At 52.4% G+C, this 23125-nt stretch overlaps 2 protein-coding genes across 2 annotated transcripts in view; both read left to right on the top strand.

The window, feature by feature from the left end:
• Positions 1-4895: 4895 nt before the first annotated feature.
• On the top strand, positions 4896-16483 carry Syt12 (synaptotagmin XII). The gene is made up of 7 exons (XM_013021026.1): positions 4896-4945; positions 7372-7565; positions 9092-9484; positions 12117-12332; positions 13062-13182; positions 14990-15123; positions 16310-16483. Exons 1-7 carry the CDS (start codon positions 4912-4914, stop codon positions 16481-16483), a joined length of 1266 nt encoding a protein of 421 aa, XP_012876480.1. The 5' UTR covers positions 4896-4911.
• A 99-nt stretch (positions 16484-16582) lies between these two features.
• Positions 16583-23125, top strand: part of Rhod (ras homolog family member D) — a 17123-nt gene continuing 10580 nt past the window's right edge. Inside the window, exon 1 of the mRNA XM_013020887.1 lies at positions 16583-16636. Within this exon, the coding sequence (XP_012876341.1) occupies positions 16583-16636 (54 nt within the window). The remainder of the gene's footprint in view (positions 16637-23125) is intronic.

Genomic DNA, 23125 nt, shown 5'->3' with positions numbered 1-23125 from the left:
GGGGAACCCCCCTGATCCATAAGCTCAGCTGCCTGAGAGAGGTGTGTCTCTGCTGGGTGGGTAGCACCAAGATGGGATTTGAACCAAGAGCCAGGTCTGTGCTGTGTAGCTGAGGTCCCTTAGGTAGAGAGAGTGAGGAGAAGGCTTGCAGGAGGGACATGCCGTCTGGAGCTCAGACGAAGCCTGCCTCCCCCCTTCTTTCCCCCAAGCCATGGGAGAAACTTGTCATCTGCATTGTCAGCATCTGCATCCGAAGCAAATGCACAGCCCCTGTGCTTGGCAGACTTCCAGGCCGCCAGCAGGAGCCGGTGGAAGGCACCTGAGGTGACATGGCGTCAGAGGGGTCTCGGGATCGTGAGTGGCATCATTAAGAAAAGGACTTGTTGCAAACCCAGACCTGGCCCCAGTCTGGCCTCCCGACAATGACTGTGTCCCTGAGCCACTGCTCTGCGCCTTCTCCGTGCCTTCCTTCCTTCTCCACGACGTGAGGGCAACAGGATTTACCCCTCGAGGGGTCTTAGGGAGAACTGGGAATGGAAAAGGCACATGGTGTGGTTGATAGGAAGACACTGTTGGTGGAATAGGTGCTGGACATCAGGACTGTTGGCTTTAGGCAAGCGGCTCAACCTCTCTGAACATCTCCTAGCTTATCTCAAACTCAGTTTACCAGGCTCCTGCACAGAGATGTTCCAGGGGCCGGCAGGTTCTAGAAGTGAGGAGGGGCCAGGTCTGACCCAAAACAAAAGCCTCATGGTTGCTGGCGGTGAGTGGAAGCAGACCCACTGTAACTAGAGTCACACTTTTCAAGAGAAACTGAAAATCCTTTTCTCTTTTCTTTACTTTTTATTTTTGTTTTCTTTTTGCAGTACTGGGATGGAACTCAGCGTCTCACATACTAGACAAGTGCTCTGCCACTGAAATCCATGTTTTATTAGAGGCTTCCCAATGTGGGGAGGGATATAATTTAACCTAGTACTGGTGGCTCACTCCTATAATCCTAGCTACTCAGGAGGCTGAGATCTAAGCATTGCGATTTGAAGCCAGCCTGGGCAGGAAAGTCCCTGAGATTCTTATCTCTAATAAACTACTCAGAGAAAGCCAAAAGTGGCACTGTGGCTCAAGGGGTAGAACACCGGCCTTGAGCACAAAGAGGCTCAGGGACAGCATCCAGGCCCTGAGTTCAAGCCCCAGGACTGGCAAAAAAAAAAAAAAAAAGCCAAGCAAGAGTGTGGAGCCTTGAGTTCGAGTCCCAATACTACCACACACACACAAAATTAAAATATGATTTCTTTAAATTTCAACAAACAAAACACTTCCAAAGGCTGGCAGGGCTAGTCCACCCTCCAGGCAGTCACAAGCCCTTTCTACAGAGAGAAAGAAACTAGGCTCAGACTAAGAAAATTAGCCTCACTGCTAGGAGTCAGGGGTCAGAGGCCACTGGAGCCATCAAAGAGACAGAGACAGGTCTGGGATTCCAAGCTGCTGTCCTCCCCTGGGGCTGAGGTCTACAGAAACTACCACATCTGCCTGGTTTTCCATCCCTCCTCTCAGGCAGCTGTGCTCTGCCTCTAACCCTTATGGCAGGCCACAGGTGTGCCTAGCAGTCATTCACACCTTCCCCTAATTCACAGCTTTCCAGGGAAAGGGTTATGATGGGGGGTGGGGGGGAGCAGATTGGATTCCAGGAGTCTGAGTAGGACCAGCCTCATATAGCTAGTTTCTCTCCCTTCCTGTCTCCCCCTTCCTTCCTTCCTTCCTTCCTTCCTTCCTTCCTTCCTTCCTTCCTTCCTTCCTTCCTTCCTTCCTTCCTTCCTTCCTTCCTTCCTTCCTTCCTTCCTTCCTTCCTCCCTCCCTCCCTTCCCTTCCCTTCCCTCCCTTCCCTTCCCTTTCTCCCTCCCTCCCTCCCTCCCTTCCTTCTGTGCTAGCCCTAGGGCTTGAACTCAGGACCTGGGTGCTATCCCTGAGCTTTTCTTTGTTCAAGGCTAACATTCTACCACTTGAGCTACAGCTCTACTTCCAGCTTTTTGCTGGTTATTTGGAGAACGTTCCTGCCTAGGCTGGCTTTGAACTGGGATCCTCAGATCTCAGCCTCCTGAGTAGCTAGGACTACAAGTGTGAGCCATCAGCGCCCAGCCTGTTTCTGGTTTTTTGTCTGAGAATGGGACTACAACTCAGTATCTGATGCTTTTATTGGGCTGGCTCTCTGCCACCTGAGCCACATCTCCATCTCCAAAGCCTGAGTTTCCAACAGTAGCATGCGTTTTTGTGCCTTGCTAACAATGTTGGTATTTTCTGTCCCAACTTGGCCTTATTCTTGGGGCTTGAACTCAGGGCCTGAGCACTGTTCCTGAGCCTCTTTGTACTCAAGGCTAGCGCTGTACCACTTGAGCCACAGCGCCACTTCTGTCATTTTCTGAGTAGTTTACTGGAGATAAAGAGTCTCTTGGACTTTTCTGCCCTAGCTGGTTTTGAATCATGGTCCTTAGATCTCAGCCCCCTGAGTAGCTAGGATTAAAGGCATGAGCCACTGGTGTCCAACTTTGGCTTTACTCTTTTTTTTTTTTTGGGGGGGTCTGGTCGTGGGGCCTGAACTCTGGGCCTGGGCACTGTCCCTCAGCTCTTCAGCTCAAGGCTAGCGCTCTACCACTTGAGCCACAGCGCCACTTCCAGCTTTTTTCTTTTTGTTTATGTGGTGCTGAGGAATCGAACCCAGGGCCTCATGCATGCAAGGCAAGCACTCTACCACTGGGCCACCTTCCCAGCCCTGGCTTTACTTTTGATGAGCCAATTTGTGTTGCGTACACAGGAAAGAAGCCTGGCATTATTATTGGATTTCCGGCCAGGCCTCAGCAGGCTGGGTGTGTGTGATGATGCAGCTCCGCTTCTGCCAGGAGCCAGAGCCACCATGACCTCCTACCCCGTGAGCCATCTGACTTCTAGTTCTTGGGCAGTTGTGTATATGAGTGTGTATATGTGTGTGTGCATGCACACGCATGTGCCAATGCTGGGGTTTGAACTTAAGGCCTAGGCACTGTCCCTGAGCTTCTGTGCTCAAGACTAGCACTCTACAGCTTGAGCTACAGCTCCACCTCCTGCTTTTTGGGTAGTTAATTGGCCATAAGAGCCTCATGGATTTTCCTGCCCATGCTGGCAGGGTGATCAGATCTCAGCCTCCTGAGTAGCTAGGATTACAGGCGTGAGCCACTGGCACCCTGCTTAGGCAGCTTTTTTGAAACCTTCTGTGGTAAGACACAATGGTTAGAAGCTCACTTATTAGTTGTGGGTTGACAACTTTTTAGTTGTGTGGCCTGGGGCAAATTACTTTTAACTCCTTAGGTGATAATAGTGCCTACCTTGAAGGGTTGTTAGGACTGAATGAAGCCATTATTAAATGCATGCTTAGATGGGCTGGGAATGTGGCTCAGTGGTAGAGTGCTTGCCTAGCATGCATAAAGCCCTGGGTTCGATTCCTCAGTACCACATACACAGAAAAAAAGCCAGAAATGGCTCTGTGGCTCAAGTGATAGAGCCAAAGCTTGAGCACAGAGAGGCTCAGGGACAGTGCCCAGGCCCTGAGTTCCAAGCTGAGTTACATAGTCTTAATAATAATGATGATGATAAAATCTTAAAAATACCCACTTTTATCTATACACATGGAATATTATGCAGCCATTAGAAATGACAAAATAATGGCATTTGCAGGGAAATGGATGGAGCTAGAAGAAATCATGTTGAGTGAGGTAAGCCAAGAGCAGAGACAAAAGGTACATGGTGTCCCTGATAAGTGGATGTTAAATCCAAAATGTTAGGTGATATGACAAAATTAACAGGACTTAAGAAACAAAGGACTGCCCGGTGCTGGTGGCTCACGCCTGTAATCCTAGCTACTCAGGAGGCTGAGATCTGAGGATCGCGGTTCAAAGCCAGCCCGGGGCAGGAGAGACCGTGAGACTCCTATCTCCAATAAACCACCAGAAAACCGGAAGTGGCGCTGTAGCTCAAGTGGTAGAGCACTCGCCTTGAGCTGAAGAGCTGAGGGACAGCGCCCAGACAAAAAAAAAAAAGAAACAAAGGACTTCCACTCATCTGGTCAAATCACTATAAATAACCCCATGCTGCTGATCACATGTATGATATATATGTGTACACCGAAGGGGAACCAGGAAGACCACAGAGAACTAGAGGGAATCAGGAAAAAACATATAACAGCGGGACCCATCAGCTGCGCTGGACATTGACCAAAATGAACTAAGCAACTTAATGGCAGTGATGGGAGGGAGGGAGGGAACAAGTGGGAAAAAGGGAACAGCTGATGGTATGCAAAACAAAAGAAATGTACATACCACCCAATGTGGAAGAAATACTGTATGGCAAAGCTCATAGAACTCATAAATGTTATAGACCGTGATAGACAATTTGCTCCAGGAAAGTTAGAATGTGTTTGTGACTTTAACTGAGCATCACTATCCCACAATACTGTGAAATTTGGGAAATTATGTAACCACTTAATCACAATAAAAAATTTGGAAAAAAAATACCCATCTTTGGCCAAACACCCCTCACAGCGGACTGTGAAAACTCTAGTGGTGTCTCACGCCTGTAATCCTAGCTACTCAGGAGGCTGAGATCTGAGGATCGAGGTTCAAAGCCAGCCCAGGTGTGAAAGTCCATGAGACTCTTATCTCCAATTAACCCCCAGAAAATCAGAAGTGGCGCTATGGTTCAAGCGGTAGAGCCCTAGCCTTGAGCTGAAGAGCTGAGGGACAGCACCCAAGCCCAGAGTTCAAGCCCCATAACTGAACAAAAAAAAAAAAAAAAAAGAAGTAGGACCTAGGGTCAGGGCTGGTGGCTCCCTAAACTCTTACTGCTGTCTCTCATTTTCCTTCTAGTCCAGCCACTGAAGGGGGCATTATGGCTGTGGATGTGACAGAATATCATCTGAGCGGTGAGTCCCCCAGGCCCAACCCACCAAGGGCCAAGGGCCATTACCTGCACCACTGCAACAAGCTGGGGTGGGAGGGGCCAGCCGTGATTAAGAAGAGTCAGCACCTGCCTGTGGAGGTCCAGGTTAGACTCATGGAGCGTGCAGGGCAGGTCACTCAGCCCAGGTCACTCCACCCACGGCTCCATGTGGCATAGGATTAAAGGATAGCCCGGAGTCCGGACACCATAGGTGGTGGAGAGTGCCAGGATGGAAACAAGCTGGCATCATTTTTGATGCTGGTTCTGGGGCTTGAACTCAAGGCCTGGACCCTGTCCCTGGGATTCTTTTGCTCAAGGCTAGTGCTCTGCCACTTAAGCTACAGCTCCACTTAAGTTTGTTCATCCTTCCTTCCTTCCTTCCTTCTTTCTTCCTTCCATCTTCTTTCCTTTCCTTTCTTTTCTTTTTTAATTTTATTTTATTATTTATTTATTTATTTTGGTCGGTCGTGGGGCTTGAACTCTGGGCCTGGGCACTGTCCCTCAGCTCTTCAGCTCAAGGCTATCGCTCTACCACTTGAGCCATAGCGCCACTTCCGGTTTTCTGGTGGTTTATTGGAGATAAGAGTTTCCCGGACTTTCTTGCCCAGGCTGGCTTTGAACTATGATCCTCAGATCTTAGCCTCCTAAGTAGCTAGGATTACAGGCGTGAGCCACCAGCACCCGGCTCTTTTTTTTATTTTTTGTAGCTTATTAGAGATAAGTTTCACAGGCTTCTTTGCCCAAGCTGGCTTCAAACCATGATCCTCAGATCTCAGCCTCCTGAGTAGCTAGGATGACAGGTGTGAGCCACGGGCATCCAGTTTCATATCACCTTCTTGGGGCTTTTCCTTTCCTATCTCCAGACCTGCTCCTCTTCTGCACCCAGGACCTGGGCTAGCTGAGGTACAGTATGAGACAGACACAAAGCTCCATCAGCTGTCCGGGACCAGTGTTGGTCATTTTGTATGTGCCTCCAAAAATATTTAAATAGCCATATGGCCCTTAGCAGAGAAAATGTTTGCACCTCTGATCCCACTTCTCACATGCAGGGGGCCTGGCTCTACTTTGCCCAGCACCTGCTCAGACCTAGGGCCTTTCTTCTCACCCTCTTGCCAGGCCTATGCTGCTGTCCATCCTATCTTGGCCCTGCTGAGGCAGAATTCACATTTTCCAATGGCCAGACCTTTTCCCATCACAGCCTGTGCTCATAGAACATTCTAGAACTTTGCCATGACTGAGCCCATAGAAAACCATAGTTTTCTTGAGCCCAGGAATGACCACAGAAGTCAGGAGTAGATAGCTTGAGTCACGGTGAGCCTCATTACCCATCTTTCTAATTGGCTTTAGTCTGCCCCATCTCTCATCTCCACTCTGCGGTTTTGACATCAAAACTCTGTAGTTATGTCATCCTGGGGACTGGTTGAGCTTTGTTGTTGTTGTTTTTCCTTCTTAACAATGCTAGAAATGCTGCACATTGCCACCGGGCCAGCCTAATAACCTCAGTTGTCATTTTCAAAAGCCAGTGACATTCCTTCTGTGACAGCATAGAGAACCAGCCCCTTGGTGGGACCTTCGGGCAATTTCCAGAGCTCTGCTGCTATAAATAAGCCTCGCTGACTCAGGACATAGAAAACTGGTGGGGAGTTTTTCTCCTTAGAAAAATTCACCAGGATGGGACCATAAGATATGGAAGTTTCTGTTGTCACCTCCATTTTCTAGGGGAAGAAACAGAAGCCCAGAGGGCTGCTGGTGGGGCGGTGAGGAGACATTATTTTTGGTAGAGCAGTGGCCTAGCATGTGGGGGGCCCTGGGTTCCATGCCCGCCCTCACCCCCCACCCTGCCACCAAACTGTAATCCTAGCTATTCAGGTGGCTGAGATCTAAGGATCACAGTTCAAAGCTAGCCTGGGCAGGAAAGACTGATCTCTGTCAAAAAAAAAAAAACAGCCAGTGGCTCATGCCTGTAATCCTAGCTACTCAGGAGGCTGAGATATGAGGATTGAGGTTCAAAGCCAGCCAGAGAAATTCTTATCTCCAATTAACCACTAGAAAACCAGAAGTGGCACTGTGGCTCAAGTGATAGAGCACTAACCTTGCGCTGAAGAGCTCAAGGACAAGGTGCAGGCCCAGAGTTCAAGCCCCATGTCCAACAAAAAACAATACAAACAAAAAACTGGCTGGGCAGGCTCATGCCTGCAATCCTAACAACTAAAGACACTGAGATTTGAGGATTGCTGGTTCAAAGCCACCTGGGCAGGCCCTGAGGCCAAGCCCTAGGATTGGTGCACACACATGCACGTGTGCACACACACAATCTGTTCCATAAATAAGTATCAGTGCTGAGCAACCTGCTTCCTGAGTGCAGGTCTAGGACCACTGTACCCCACTAATGAAAGATTACCCTTACAGTCATCAAGAGCCCCCCTGGCTGGGAGGTAGGCGTCTACGCGGCCGGGGCCCTGGCGCTGCTGGGAATTGCAGCCGTGAGTCTGTGGAAGCTGTGGACTTCTGGGAGCTTCCCCAGCCCCTCCCCGTTCCCCAATTATGACTACAGGTACCTTCAGCAGAAGTATGGCGAGACCTACCCGGAGGCCAGGCCACAGGTGAGACTTCTGTCCCTGCAGGCACACACCAGAGTGCCCCTGCACCCCGACCCCCAGGCCCTCCCTCCTTTCCTTACCCCATCCTGGTTAATGTCCCCTGGGTATGGGGACCAGGCCTCCCTTGGGTCCCTGCAAATCATCCACTCCTAGCATGGTGCTAGGGACTCAAAAATTACTTCTTAGCCAGGCTTGGGTGGCTCACACCTGTAATCCTAGCCACTCAGGAGACTGAGATCTGAGGATCGCAGTTCAAAGCCAGCCTGGGCAGGAAAGTCTGAGAGACTATCTCCAGTAAACCACCCCAAAATTGAAGTGGTACTGTGACTCAAAGTGGGAGAGCACTAGCCTTGAGCAAAAACCTTAGGAATAGCATCTAGGCCCTTAGTTCAAGCCCTAGGACTGACCAAAAATAGAAAAAAAGAAAGAGAGAGAGAGAGAGAGATAGGGAAGGAGGGAGGGAGGGAGGGAGAGAGGGAGGAAGAGTGAGAAAAGAGTAGAATTACTTCTTGTTTTTGTTTTTCTCTGTGTATGTCCAGGACTGGGGCTTGAACTCAGGGCCTCTTATTGTCTTAGTTCTTTTCGTTCAAGGCTGGCACTCTACAACTTGAGCATTTTGGGCTAATTAGATATGAGTCTCAGAAGCCTGGAACTGGTGGCTCACACCTGTAATCCTAGCTACTCAGGAGGCTGAGATCTGAGGATCATGGTTCAAATCCAGCCTTGGCAGGAAAGTCTGTGAGACTCTTATCTCCAATAAATGACCAAAAAACCAGAAGCGGCACTGTGGTTCAAGTGGTAGAGCACTAGCCTTGAGCTGAAGAGCTGAGGAACAGCACCTAGGTCCAGAGTTCAAGTCCCACCACTGACAAAAAAGAGTCTCAGACTTTTCTGCCTGAGTTGGCTTTGAACCATGATCTTCAGATCTCAGCCTCCTAAGTAGCTAGAATTATAGGCATAAGCCACAGGAACTTGGCCTATAACATCATTTTGCATGAGATTTCATTTTTATGCATGAGCCATGATTTACCAAATGCCATTATAAATAATACAGTGGGTGTTTTGTATGTAAAACGGTCTTCGTTTGAGATAATGCACTTTGGACAGATGCCCAGATGCGGAAATACTAGATCACTAGATCATTTTTTAAGGCTCTCAATCTATATTGCTGAATACTTCATCATTTAACACTTGGCAGAGAATTTTTCAAACATCACTCTCCAGATTAGAGTCTCTAGTGCACTCTTATTTGGGGTGCCCAGGGGTACCATCTCATGCTCTATTGGAAAGAGTATAAACTGGGACAACTTTTCCAAAAGAGTGTTTTAAACACATACTACAAAAGGCATCCACAGAGCCAGGTGCCAGTGGTCCGTGCCTATAATCCCAGCTATTCAGGAGACTGAGGTCTGCAGGTCACAGTTTGAAGAACATTCTGGAGGATTCTATCTCCTGGAATCTCTTTCTCATATCCTGAGACTAGATCTGAGACCCAATTATGCCCCTGTGACTCTTTTACTCACCTCCAGCGAGTACCACCATGGACTGCCCCGCGGACCAACACTCGAGGGCCGCCCAGCCGCAAAGGCAGCCTGAGCATTGAGGACACCTTTGAGACTATCAGCGAGCTGGGTCCCCTGGAGCTGATGGGCCGAGAGCTGGACCTGGCCCCTTACGGGACCCTTCGTAAGTCCCAGTCAGCTGACTCTCTGAACTCCATCTCGTCTGTGAGCAACACCTTTGGGCAGGACTTCACCCTAGGCCAGGTGGAGGTGAGCATGGACTATGACGCCACCTCCCACATTCTCCACGTGGCCGTGCTTCAGGGCAAGGATCTCCTGGAGCGGGAGGAAGCCAGCTTTGAGTCCTGCTTCATGCGAGTCAGCCTGCTGCCTGACGAGCAGATCGTGGGCATTTCCCGGGTAAGTGAGGCTAGGGTGTCCAGAGGGGTGCTCTGGGAGGCATTTCTTCCCAGGATGCTGGAGGGAGTGGGCCGTTCTGCAGGATGCTGGAGGGAGTGGGCCGTTCTGCAGAGCTGGGAGGGTTTAGTGAAAAGACTGTTTACAGGGGTGTGTTGGGGAAGGGGTGGCTTCAGAAATGACTCGGTTCCCAGGAGGGACAGGCCACTCCAGGTCTGAGGAAAGGAAGAAAGGGGAAGGTTTGAGCTCCAAAAGAAGACTGGATAGGAGCTGTGCCCTTTGGTTTAGGGATAGGGTCAGCCTCCAGGGATAGTGCAGAGGAAGCCCTTAGGGAGAGACACCCTGATTTCCCTCTGGAGACCCCAGTGACTGATCCCAGCAGAGGCCAAGACTAAGGGAGCATGCGGACCCAGCCTAGGAAGGTCAGTCTGGGACCAAGAACAAAGAAAAGGAAAGCTGGGTGCAGCCTGGTGCCTGGAAGCCCGCCTGTAATCCTGAGCGTACTCAGGAAACTGAGATCTGAGGATCACAGCTTGAAGCCAGCCCCCATAGGAAAGTCTAAGAGACTCTTATTTCCATTGAGCCACCAAAAGCCCCAAGTGGAACTGCCACTCAAATGGTAGAATGCCAGCCTTGAGCGGAAAGAGTTAAGGAACCGCACCACAGGCCCTGAGTTAAAGCTCTTGTGCCATCAGAAAACAAAACCAAAACAGCATCACAACAAAACCAGGGAGAGATCCAACAGGGCAGGGTGAGAGGGGCCACAACTACCCTCCAAGGCTTAGCCTTAGCCTTGACAGAGAGGACCAAACCAGGGGGAACTCCAAGCTGCCAAGAAACACCAGACCACCCCAGCGATCACTCACCAGAGTGGGAGGAGTCTAAAGACCTGTGAAGCCGAGCGTCTTCAGACTCCTCCGAGGCCCACTGTGCCTGCTCATCTTTACCACATTACCTATTGTCTGGCAAGCCCTCAGCAATAAACCTTGCCATCCGTCCCCATCCTGTCCCCATCATAGTGGAAAGTTCTAGACTTTTGCATGGAGGGCACTGAGGGGGTGGCAGTCTAGCAGGTGATTAAGAGCCCCCACTAGATACTGACTGGGCCTGGGTTCAAATCCTAGTTCTTCCACATCCTAACAATGTGCCCTTGGGTCCACCACTTAAAATATTTAGTGACTCAGTTTCCCCCTCTCTCCAATGGGTGTCATAATTATTGAGGAAGAGCTGGGAATACATGGAAAGACATGGGAAGACTTTAGCCCGGTCCTTAGGAGGTACTTAGTAGTGGCTCTTAGGACCATGAAGAGCTGCTGTCAGTCCTGATCTGTGCTGACCAGAGCCAGGGGCCTCCTGAAGGACTCTGGGTGAGTCAAGGCATGCCTTCAGGGAGGGATGCTGCCGCAGCAGCAATCCCAGTGACACATGCCGACCGACCTGCTGCTTCACAGAGCCCGACAAACCTGTGATTCTCATCTACACCGCCCCCCCAGGACCAGGCCAACAGGACAGTATCTTAGGGCATCTTACAAATGAGGAAACTGAGGCTGGCTTTGCTTAGAAACTCCAAAGGATAAAGAGATCAGGGACCTGATCTCAGGTTTCCTGTCCTGTTCCCCATGTGTTCACGAAGCACAATGCTAGGAAAATAGCAGGGGTTGGGGAGGGGAGGGATCCCCATGGGCAGGAGACAGCTAAGAGAGTAGGTTAGCCAGGGGAGGGAGAGATGGGCATGGAGAGCCCGAATGTCGAGGTCAGGAGCTTCCATGGGGTTTTGTTCCATGTGGCAAGGAGGCCCAGAGGAGTCTCATACGGGATTGTGTGGCCAGTGTGGCTCTCGGGGACGCGTTAGGAGGAGTTTTCCCAGAGCCAGGCAGCCATGGAAGACTGAGGTAGTGATGGCTGGATGGAGGGAAGAGCAGGCATTGTAGCATCAGCCAGTCCCATTGTCCAGGTGGCTGCCTCCTGGCTGGGCAACACCCCCCCTGCCTCGGAGAAGGTGCCAGCAATGAGTGTTCCTCTCTAAATATCGCCAGGCAGTGACTCAGGCAGCCCCCACGGAAAGGAGAGCCACGTGGAAGGGCACCTCCCTCCCCAGGGGCAGCCCACGGCTTCCTGGGATGAGGCCAACGGCACCCATTAGGCAGGACTGAGCTGGGAAACACAGCCTGCCCAGTTCTCGCCTAGGCGCTCTATCCATCCGTCTGTCCACCCATCTATCTATTCATCCACGCATCCATCATCCTATGGGTTCAACTCAGCTGTTCAGGAGGCGGGGAAATCCTTGAATGGGGACTCCACAAACAGCTGCCTATCTCCACTGTTACCTTGGGGCTGGGTTGAGCAGATGCAAAAGAGACAGAAACGTGCACAGCCAGAGCTCTGAGAGGTTCAGTGGCGTCATGGGATATAAGCACAGGGATCAGATTAGAGAGACTTGGAATGCCACTAGAAGGCATGGGCACTCCTAAACGTTCAAGGCTGAGCTACCAATGGATCGATCATTCAGCATTGAGATTGTGAGGACAGGTGAGCCAGGCTCTGGACTCCTCCCCCAGTGCTCTCTCCCTTGTAGTAGCCTCTCCAGTCCTCTTCCTCAGTTTTGGGGCTCCCTGCATGGCTCCCTGTCTTGCAGATCCAGCGGAATGCCTACTCCATCTTCTTCGATGAGAAGTTCTCCATCCCTCTGGACCCCACGGCCCTGGAGGAGAAGAGCCTGAGGTTCTCAGTGTTTGGTATCGACGAGGACGAGCGGAATGTCAGCACCGGGGTGGTGGACCTGAAGCTGTCCGTGCTTGACCTGACGCTCCAGCCCTTCAGTGGCTGGCTCTACTTACAGGACCAGAACAAGGTACATCTCACCAGCCAGCTTGTCCACGCCGGAGGAAAACACATGTACCAGACACTGGTGGCTCATGCCTCTAACCCTAGCTACTCGGGAGGCTGAGATTTGAGGTTCTTGATCCAAAGCCAGCCCAGGCAGGAAAGTCCCTGAGACTCTGATCTCCAATAAATAACCAAAAATTTGGAAGTGGAGTTGTGCCTCAAGTGGAAGAGGCACTAGCCTTGAGCAGAAAAGTTCAGGGACAACACTCACATCTAAGTGCAAGCCCTAGGACCAACACACACACACACACACACACACACACACACACACATGCCAAAAACCCCCTCAAAAACAAGCCAAAGCCAAAAGGGCTGGGGATGTGGCTCAGATGGTAAGAGTGCCTGTTTAGCAAGCAGAAGACCCTAGTACTGACCACAAGGTAAAGAACACAGAAGTTTTAAGTGCCCAGTAATATTGTTAAAGCAAGTGCTGGAACTCCATTCTACTTGGGTTCCTCTGTAATGGATCTGACAGGCAACCTGGGAACCAACTTCTAAGGCAGCAGCAGCACCTGCACCTGGCGAAGGGAGGGAGGCTGGGGGAGGGCTGCCCTCTCTCAATCCTGCCAGCCTAGAAGCTGGGTGTAAGGAACCCCAAGAGCAGCTACTTCCTAATGGAGAAGGGAACTTCTACTGGCCCCTGGGCCCCTCAGGTCCTGGGACAGAAGCCCCATGAGCCACACCTGTCCCCTAGGCCGCCGACGCCGTGGGTGAGATCCTGCTGTCCCTCAGCTACCTGCCCACGGCTGAGCGCCTCACGGTAGTGGTGGTGAAGGCCAAGAACCTCATCTGGACCAATGACAAAACCACAGCGGGTAAGGCTTTGGGTGACAGGTGCCTTCATGTGGCCTGGGAAGCCACAGCCCAGCCACGGAGCTGCAGGCTGCAGGGGCAGGACATGGGGCAGAGGTGCCCCAGCTTCAGCTTAGCTCAGTGTCTGGCAAAATGGGCAGGTTAATCCAGCAGGGGACACATGGGGAAGCCTGGGGGTTCAAAGACAGCCTGCTCGGGAAGTCTATGAGACTTTATCTCCAATTAACCACCAAAAAGCAGGAAATAGAGCTGTGGCTCAAGTGGTAGAACACTAGCCTTGAACATAACAGCTCAGGGACAGTGCCCAGGCCCTGAATTCAAGCTCCAGGACTGGCAAAGAGAGACAGACAGACAGACAGACAGACAGACAGACGAGACAGAGAGATCCCCATTCCTAGAAACAGGATGCCACACCTCAAATGCAGGTTGAGGTCACCAGCTCTGAACAAGCACCAGGCAGGCCTAATGCCTCAGCCTTGCATAAGCCCCCAGCCCCTCTCAGAGCCCCTTGGAAGCAGCTGTAATAGATAGCCAAAACCAAAGGACTGATCTATTGGGAGTGGCCAGCCTGGGCAGCTCAGAGCCCAGGCAGGTGCATTAAGAAGTCCCAGGAAATAGCTGATGGACAGCCAGACGGCGACATGGTATTTTAGAGGCGCACGCTGTTCATTAGTCAGGCTCTGCTGCATAGGCTTGGAGTGACTCAGGGTTGACATTTGTGCTCAGGCCACGTGGTAAAGGGGAAGTGCTGGATCATCGCAGCCCCCTGGAGCATCTTGTGAGGGGAACTTAATGGTTGTCAGGCCCTGAGGCAGAGCCCAGCCCTCTCCTGACTTGCCTCGTGCCTTGTGAGCCTCAGTTTTCTTATCTGTAAATTGAGACTTTCAACAATGCAGAGCAGGTCATGGTGGTACATACTTGTAGTTTCACCTACTCTGGAAAATCTGAAGACTCCTTGAGCCTCAAGAATTCAAAACAAGGGGCTGGGAAGGTGGCTCAGTGGTAGAGCACTTGCCTTGCATGCCTGAGGCCCTAGGTTCGATTCCTCAGCACCACATAAGCAAAAAGAAAAAAGCCAGAAGTGGCGCTGTGGCTCAAGTGGTAGAGCGCTAGCCTTGAGCTGAAGAGCTGAAGGACAGAGCCCACCAGGCCCAGAGTTCAGGCCCCACGACTAGACCCAAAAAAAAAAAAAAAAGAATTCAAGACAAGGGCTAGGAAGGTAGCTCAGTGGTAGAATGCTTGCCTAGCATGTATGAAGCCCTGGGTTCCATTCCTCAGCACCACATACCATATACACAGAAAAGGCCTCAAGTGGCGCTGTGGCTCAAGTGGTAGAGTACTAGCCTTGAGCAAAAGAAGCTCAGGGGAAGAGTCCAAACCCTGAGTTCAAGCCCTAGGACTGGCAAAATAATAATAATAATAATATAATAATAATAATAACTGAAGTCAGATGCTGTGACTCATACTTGTAATCCTAGCTACTCAAGAGGCTGACATCTGAAGTTTGCAGTTTGAATCTAGCCTAAGCAGGAAAGTCCATTGGACTTTTTTTTTTTTTGCCAGACATGCACACATGCACACGTGTGCATACACACACACACACACATAAGACAAGCATGGACAACATAGCAGGGCCCCATCTCACAATAAATTGATGAATAAATTAAAGAAGAAAGACCCAATGGCAGGCTATTAGAGATAATGGCAGACCAAAGGGTTGGGAGCTAGAGGCAATGGGCCAAAGCCAGGGAGGAAGGCTGTGCCGAGCGAACAGCATGCTGGTCCTCACCCCTCCACACCTGCCTACAGACCCCTTCGTCAAGGTGTACCTGCTGCAAGACGGAAGGAAGATGAGCAAAAAGAAGACAGCCACAAAAAGGGATGACCCCAACCCAGTGTTCAATGAAGCCATGATCTTCTCCGTGCCGGCCATTGTACTCCAGGTAAAGTGGGGGGAGGGGGAAGCATCACCCCAGCACTGCTGGGCCACTGCATCCCTCAGCTTTGTTTCTCAGGACTTCCAAAGGTAGTGATGATTTCTCTCAAACTATCACATTTTTTTTTCTTCTGCAGGCCTGAGTATTGTCTCTGAGTGTGTGTGTGTGTGTGTGTGTGTGTGTGTGTGTGTGTGTGTTGGAGGAGGAGGGGCTTGAACTCTGGGCCTGGGCACTGTCCCTGAGCTCTTCAGCTCAAGGCAAGCACTCTACCTCTTGAGCCACAGCACCACTTCCGGTTTTCTGGTGGTTCACTGGAGATAAGAGTTTCATGGACCTAACTGCATGGACTGGCTTTGAACCATGATCCTCAGATCTCAGCCTCCTGAGTAGCTAGGATTACAGGCGTGAGCCACCGGCACCGGGCTGTCTCTGAGCTTTCCTGCTCAAGACTAGCACTCTATCACATAAGCCACAGCTCCACTTCTGGATTTTGCTGGTTCCTTGGAGGTAAGAGTCTCACAGACTTTCCTGCATGGACTGGCTTTAGACCATGATCCTCTCAGATCTCAGCCTCCTGAGTAGCTAGTGTTTATAGACATGAGCCACAGGCATTGCTAAGTGTCCACTGACTGGGTGCCAGCCCTTTGGGGGTTGAGGACCCAAAACAAGATGACACAGGAAGGAAAGGAAAAACTGGGCATGGTGGCTCATATCCAAAACCCTAGCTACTCAGAAGGTAGAGGCAGAGAATCACAATTGTGTGTCCAGCCTGCCCAAAGTTAGCAAGAACCGCTTTCAAAACTAAAAGACACAGGCTGGCCAGATACTGTGGCTCACCCCTGTAATCTTAACTACTCAAGGACTGAGAGCCAAGGATCAAGGTTCAAAGCCAGCCCAGGCAAGCAAGTCTCTTAGACTCTTGTCTCCAATGAACTAGCCAAAAGGCAAAAGTGGAGCTGTGGCTCCAGCCTTGAGCAAAAAAAAAAAAAAAAGCCAGCCAAGAAGGTGAGGTCCTGAGTTCAAATGCCAGTACTGACAGCACGAGCCATTTGTTTGCCAAGTAGCTAAGGACACATTGCCTCTCTCTGATCAGAGGAATGAGTCAGGGGCTTGGCTCGTACCCCACGGGCCTGGGAGTCATGGAGAGCCTCCAGCTGTTCTTGGTCACCAACACATGTCACCTCCTTCCTAGGAGCTGTCTCTCCGTGTGACGGTGGCTGAGAGTAGCAGCGACGGCCGTGGGAACAATGTAGGCCATGTCATCATCGGGCCAGCGGCCAGCGGCATGGGCACCACACACTGGAACCAGATGCTGGCTACATTACGCAGGCCCGTGTCCATGTGGCACCCAGTTCGGCGAAACTAGCAGCCAGACTAGGCCAGGCGGGCAGCAGAGCCACTGGGGCCTGGCGCGAAGTCAGCTCTCTCCCACGTTCTGGAGCGGTGAATGCTGGGGGCCTCCCCCATGGAGTCTCCATCCGCCATCTTGAATCCTGTCCAGACTGGAGTCCCGGAGCAGGTGTGGCCCTGCACGCAGGGACCCAGGGTTTCCTCCCACTAAGGGCCAGCTGTGGCTATGCCAGGACACCGGGACTGCAGCAGACACTGGAGCACGGGCCACTGTCTCGAAGTCCTCATGATCTCTGTCCTTTGGCTGCAGAAGGACTTGGACTCTTAGAACTGGCCAGCTCTCCCACCCTACTGTTTCTGAAGACTTTTTGAAGAGCCAAGCACTGACAGTGGGAACGTGAGCAAGACTTGAAGAAGCTGAGCTCAGCCAGGTGCCTGGAATCCTAGCTACTCAGGAGGCTGAGATCTGAGGATTGCGGTTCAAAGCCAACCCGGGCAAGGAAAGTCTATGAGACTCTTATCTCCAATAAACCGCCAGAAAACCGGAAGTGGCGCTGTGGCTCAAGTGGTAGAGCGCTTGCGTTGAGCTGAACAGCTGAGGGACAGTGCCCAGGCCCAGAGTTCAAGCCCCACGACCAACCAAAAAAAAGAAGAAGCTGAGATCCCCCTGCCCCAGGGCTAAGTGACAGTCCAACAGTGGGAACTTGAGGAGGGAGGGAGGGAGGGAGGGAGGACTCTTGCACAAGGAAATCGTTGCGCTTGGAGGGATGTGAGAGAACTCAGGGTCCTTGGCAGAGCGCATAGCCAAGCGAGGGCAGCGACATAAGCTTTCCAACAAGCCAGTACTTAGGCCACAGCAGCAGGGAGCAGAGTCTCTCCTTGGGCAGAAGAAGAGCAGTAGAGACCCAGGCCCATACAGAAGACTCAGGTCCCATGGAAGCTCAAATTTTGCCTTCCCTGGGCCTTAACCATCACAAGAGCCAGAAATCCCAAGAGGCAGACACATTGTAGGATTGAATCCCTGCCAAGGGACCAAAGGGACAAAGCTCTGTGAGGATTGGCTGGGAATCGACAGGCCTCAAGACACAGTGTCCTCCTTCAAGATCACTAAAACTGTGGCCTCAGGGACATGAGGCTTCAGCCTGATGGCCAGAGAGGAGCTTGGGGGGGTGGGTAATGGGAAATCGGGGCCCCCAGGGGGTCCTGCCTAGGAGCCAAAGGGGCTGGGCTGCATGCTCCCCTCCCGAGTTGGTCTTTAGCTTCCAGTTTAGTTGGAGTCAGGGTGTCAGATTTTTCTAGGTGCCACGGGATGAGGGGGTGGCCGGCAGCTGACAAAGACAATCTCAGAAAAGCAGAGCTCCCTGCCCTTCACCTTGGAGGTGGGCAGGGACGCCGCGCCTGTGTGATTAGGGGCTGGTGGGGGCGGGCTGTGCAGAGCCTTGGCTCACAGGTGGGGTGAGGGGAACTCCGCTGACTCCCAGCCTTGGCCCTGGTGAGCTATGGAGGCCCAAGGACTGGGCATCAGTGCACAGAGACAGGTGCCAGCACAGGCACTCAGAGAGAAGGATCACGAGACTGGAGGCCATCCTGGGACCCGTCCTGACCCCAGGCTGCCTGTCCTGTGGCCGGCACCAAGAAGTCCGCACGACCAGGGCACATGCATGGCAGGGTGAGCCCTTGCAGCTTGAAACCTCCTCCTCCCCCTACTCCTTACCCAGAGGCTTTGCAAGAGCTGGCCCCACCTTCCCACCGTCTCCGCCCCTCGGCCTCTCATTCTAAGTGCATGCACTGTTGGCTGTGTATCCAGGATGGCTGTGGTGGGGACCGAGAATGCTGACTGGGATGATTCTAGAACCAAAATAAAGCTGGGGCAGGGAGAGGACTTCCAGGGAGCCCTGCCCCATCCTGTCACCTTCGTTGCTTCTCTAAGAACTAGGATCCCAGGATTCATGGGGGACGTGTGTACCCCTGAGGCCCAGGGGTAACATCACAAGGTCCAATGCCATCAGGGTACCATCAGCTCCACAGAAGGGCTGCTGGGCCAGGCCTGGCTGGAGGGTGGTGACAGGGAAACCAAGGAAGGCTTCCTGGCAGTGACACTCAGCTGTCTTCAAGACCAAAAGAAGCAGGTCAGGTGGATAAAATAGAAAAAGCACCAGGTGAGCCAGGCGCCAGTGGCTCACGCCTGTAATCATAGCTACTCAGGAGGCTGAGATCTGAGGATCACAGTTCAAAGCCAGCCCGGGCAGGAAAGGCCATGAGACTCTTATCTCCAATAAAAAAAACCACTAGAAAACCAGAAGTGGCGCTGTGGCTCACGCAGTAGAGTGCTCGCCTTGAGCTGAAGAGTGCAGGGACCGTGCCCAAGCCCAGAGTTCAAGCCCCGCAACTGACAGAAAGAAAGAAGGGCTGGGAAGGTGGCTCAGTGGTAGAGTGCTTGCCTTGCATGCATGAGGCCCTGGGTTCGATTCCTCAGCACCACATAAGCAAAAAGAAAATAAAAGCTGGAAGTGGTGCTGTGGCTCAAGTGGTAGAGCGCTAGCCTTGAGCTAAAGAGCTGAGGGACAGTGCCCAGGCCAAGAGTTCAGGCCCCATGACCGGACCCAAAAAAAAAGAAAGGAAGGAAGGAAGGGAAAGAGAAAGGGCACCAGGTGCTGGTGCTCACACCCGTAATCTTAGTTGCTCAGGAGGCAGAGATCTGAAGATCACAGTTTGAAGCCAGCCTAGGCAGAAAAGTTCATTAGACTTATCTCCAATTAACCACCTAAAAACTGTGGCTGAAATGAGACAGTCTCAGCCTTAAGTGAAATAAGCCAAGAGAGAATGAGACTCTGAGTTCAAGTCCCAGTATCTGCACCAAAAAAAAAAAAAGACAGGAATGTGGGTGCTAGCCGCTCACCCTATAATCAATCCTAGCTTCTCAAGACGCTGAGATCTGAGGACTGCATTTTGAAGCCAACCTGGGCAGAAAAGTCTGTGAGATGCTTCTCTCTAATGAACTTCCAAAAAATTCAGAAGTGGTAGAGCTGGGGTTCAAGTGGTAGAGTACTAGCCTTGAGCAAAAAAAAAAAAGCTCAAGGACAGTGGCCAGGCCAAGTTCAACACAGGACCAACACACACACACACACACACACACACACACACACAGCCTGCATAAGCACTGAGGTGAAGCTATGAGGCACTGGGTTCCTTCTCTGTCCATTCAATCCAGGCTGTCCCATCCCCCAGCAAGACCAACAGTGAGAAAAGCAGGGCAGGTGGTGCTTGTGCTGTGGGTCCTGTACACGGGTGGTTGTGCTGTGAGTCTCTTCTGTCTAGACCTGCGTCTGCTGCTTCCTTGCTGTCTGTGTGCCACAGTCCCTCCCTTCCCAGGGCCTCTGTCCCCAATGTAAAGAATGAGAGTGGTGGACAGGGTAAACCAGTCAAAGTTGGAGCATCTCTGACTTTTGGGATTGTGTGGATGGTTCTGTAATCCAAGGCCCTGTCTGGATTGGAGGACCTGCTCCTAAGGTGCAGGACCACATAGCTGAGGTTCTGTATTCTAGCATGCATACCCCAGCCCACAAATCAGGGCCCCAATCCATCATCCCCAGAGCAGGAAGTCCTGGTAGAGACCAGAGAGACCACACGGGGGCAGCAGAAAGCCAAATAGCCTCAGCCAAGGAACGAGGGGGTAGTGTTGGCAGAAAAATGGGGTAGAGGGTCCGAGACTAGGGTTACGTCCTTCGAGCAGCCGGAAGGGGGACAGTTGTCTGAGACCTCCATGAAGAAGCCATGTGTTCTGTGCATTCATTTTGGCAAGCATTTATTCCCTCATTCATTTCTTCAGTTTGTTTCTCCTCCTATTTTTTTGGTGCCAGTATTGGAGCTCAAACTCAGGGCCTCATCCTACCACTTATGTACTTAAAGCTGATACTTCACCTCTTGAACCACAGCTCCCCTCCAGCTTTTTTTTCTTGTGGTGGTTCACTGGAGATAGTCTCACGGACTTGCCTGCCCAGGCTGGCCTTGAACTGCCATCCTCACACCTCAGCCTCCTGAGTAGCTAGGAGCCACCAGCATCCAGCTCTTCTTTCTTTGCTCCTTTCCTCCATTCCCCACTCTGTCCTTTTCCTTCCCTTCCCTTGTTAATCCAGCCAGGTTCCACTGGACCTAACACCCAGAACCACAGCTGGCAGCTAAAGTCCAGTGATGAATCATCTGAGGTGGTTGTGACCTGGCTGGGCCTGGCCAATGCTGTTGAGCGCCCTCTTCTCCCCCCCCCCCCCCCCCCGTCATCTGGAAGAAGGCACAACGTGGCAGAAATGCATGCGGCTTGGCTGCTGCCTCTGATCTTCTGGGGTCCTCAGGACAATAGACTCTAGGCAGGACCCATAAAGAACTGTGAGCTTGGGGCCTCCAGAAGGCTAAGTCACCCACAGGCCGGAAATCAACAGTAAAAACAGCATTCAGTTCTCTGGCCAGGCAGACTGTGTGACCCAGGGCCGCCTCCACACTCCACAAATAAACCTCTGCAAAACTGTGGTCCAGAGCCCAGCCATGTCTGAGAATGAGGACATTTCCTGCCAGCCAGGGCAGGCTGTCATGGCCTAGTGACTAGGAGCCTAACTTTTGCTTGGTTGGCACTCTACCACTTGAGTCACACCTCACTTCCAGCTTTGCTTTTTTGCTCATTATTTTGGAAGCTGAATCTCACAGACGTTTTTTGTTTAGGCTGGCTTCAAACCACAGATTCCGATCCGATTCCCAAGTAGCCTGGATTACAGGCGTGAGCCACTGGTACTGACTTAGCCTGCCTTTCACAGGATACAGCATTGAGCAACTGGTTTTGACACCCAGAGACCACATGCTGGCCATCCTGGCTCCCCTCTTGGGGTCACACCTAGGTCCACATTTCAGTTTGGCCTTTTACTAGCTGCTAAGGTTCTACAAGAGGCTTGTGTCTCTAGGCCTTGGGTAGCTCATCTAGTGGGGTACCATCCCCACTGCCTGGTGGCCCGCGCCAGCCCTACACTCACAACTCACGAATGGCGCTGTTATTAGGAAACTGTAAAGTGTGACAGCAATCCAGTGTGTCATTACAGCGATTATCTCTATAGCAACCAAGGCTTGGGCCGCCTCTCAGCGACTCCGCCCTCATTCCAGCCCCACCTGTCTTGCCACCTGGCTGAGTGACAGCACGGGTGATGACGAGGCAGACAGCTGATTGTGGGACTCAGGGCCCCACCACACCTTGGGGCGGGAGCCACACACTCAGCCCCGATGCCGAGCCCTGCCCAGCCCTCGAGCAGTTTCGGGGAGGAAAAGGCTCCTGAAAGGTGGAGCTAGCGTGAGCTTTCCTCCACCCTAGTGAGGAGGGCCTGGCTGCAGTTAAGCACAGATGACACCCTACCTCTGAGTGAGCCCCGCCGGCAGAGCCTCCGCTCCCGGCTGCCTCCAGCCTCCTGGCACCACGGTGAAGGCCAAAAGAGGCTGAGGGTGCTGTGTCACCTGCTCAGCTGGGAATGTCATGCGCGATGAGGTCATGACTAGGTTCATGAAGCTTCTGGAAACAGCTGGTCCAAGTCCTGGATGACACTTGTGCCTGTTGTTAAAAAGATCTCAATTCTGGCCACTAGGAGGAGCAGGGGGTGGGTGACAGGAAGTTTCCAGTTCAAGACTAGGTTGGTCTCCGGTGCCCCCAAGCGCTCCACCATCTGGGCACCAGCCCCGCTGCCAACTCCCACCCTCTGTGATTCGGGAGGGAAGGGCGGGGCGGGCACCTCGCTCGCTCTCTCCACCATACCTCTGCAGTGCTGTCCTCTCAAGTCTGCCCTTAGCCTGGTGCCGGTGGCTCACGCCTGTAAGCTAGCTACTCCAGAGGCTGAGATCTGAGGATCGCGGTTCAAAGCCAGCCAGGGCAGGAGAGACCGTGAGACTCTTATCTCCAATAAACCACCAGAAAACTGGAAGTGGCGCTGTGGCTCAAGTGGCAGAGCGCTCGCCTTGAGCTGAAGAGCTGAGGGACAGCGCCCACACGGACTCTATCTCCAAAATAACCAGTGCTGACAACTCACACCTGTAATCCTAGCTACCCAAGAGACCTGAGAATCACAGTTCAAAGCAAACCAGGGCAGAAAAGCCAGTGAACCGGCAAAAAGTCCCAAGTGGAGCTGTGGCTCAAGTGGTAGAGTGCCAGCTTTGCGTGAAAGAGTCAAGGGACAGTGCCTGGGCCCTGAGTTCGAGCCCCGGTAGCAGCACACGCGCCACACACACGTGTGCGCACACTCCCATATACACACACAGCGTGTGCGGGAGGCTTGGCTCCGTGGGTAGAGCGCCAGCCAGGCAAGCCTGGGCCCTGAGTTCAAAACCCCAGGCGTGAGCACATCAGGTCATTGAAGAGGCGGCGCTGGCCGGGCCGGAGAGTCCCCCGGGGGCCGGGCCCTCCCCACGCGCCCGCGATCACTCATTCACTCATTCATTCATTCAGCAAAGATCAAAGCGCCGCCGGCGGCCCCTCCTTCCGGGGGGGGGGCAGGTGCGTCCTTTTCCTCCGCGTCCGCACCGGGCCCCCGGCTCGTCCGTTTCCGCCAGGGCCCGAACACGGAGCACCGAGCACCCGGAGCACCGAGCACCGAGCACCGCGGACGGGGCGCCCGGCCTCCGCACCTGGGGA

Source organism: Dipodomys ordii, unplaced genomic scaffold, assembly GCF_000151885.1.
Source record: "Dipodomys ordii isolate 6190 unplaced genomic scaffold, Dord_2.0 Scaffold54, whole genome shotgun sequence".
NCBI classification, from domain to species: Eukaryota; Metazoa; Chordata; class Mammalia; order Rodentia; family Heteromyidae; genus Dipodomys; species Dipodomys ordii.
The sequence above is the reverse complement of the archived record's forward strand: the minus strand, read 5'-3'. Positions and strand labels throughout refer to the sequence as shown.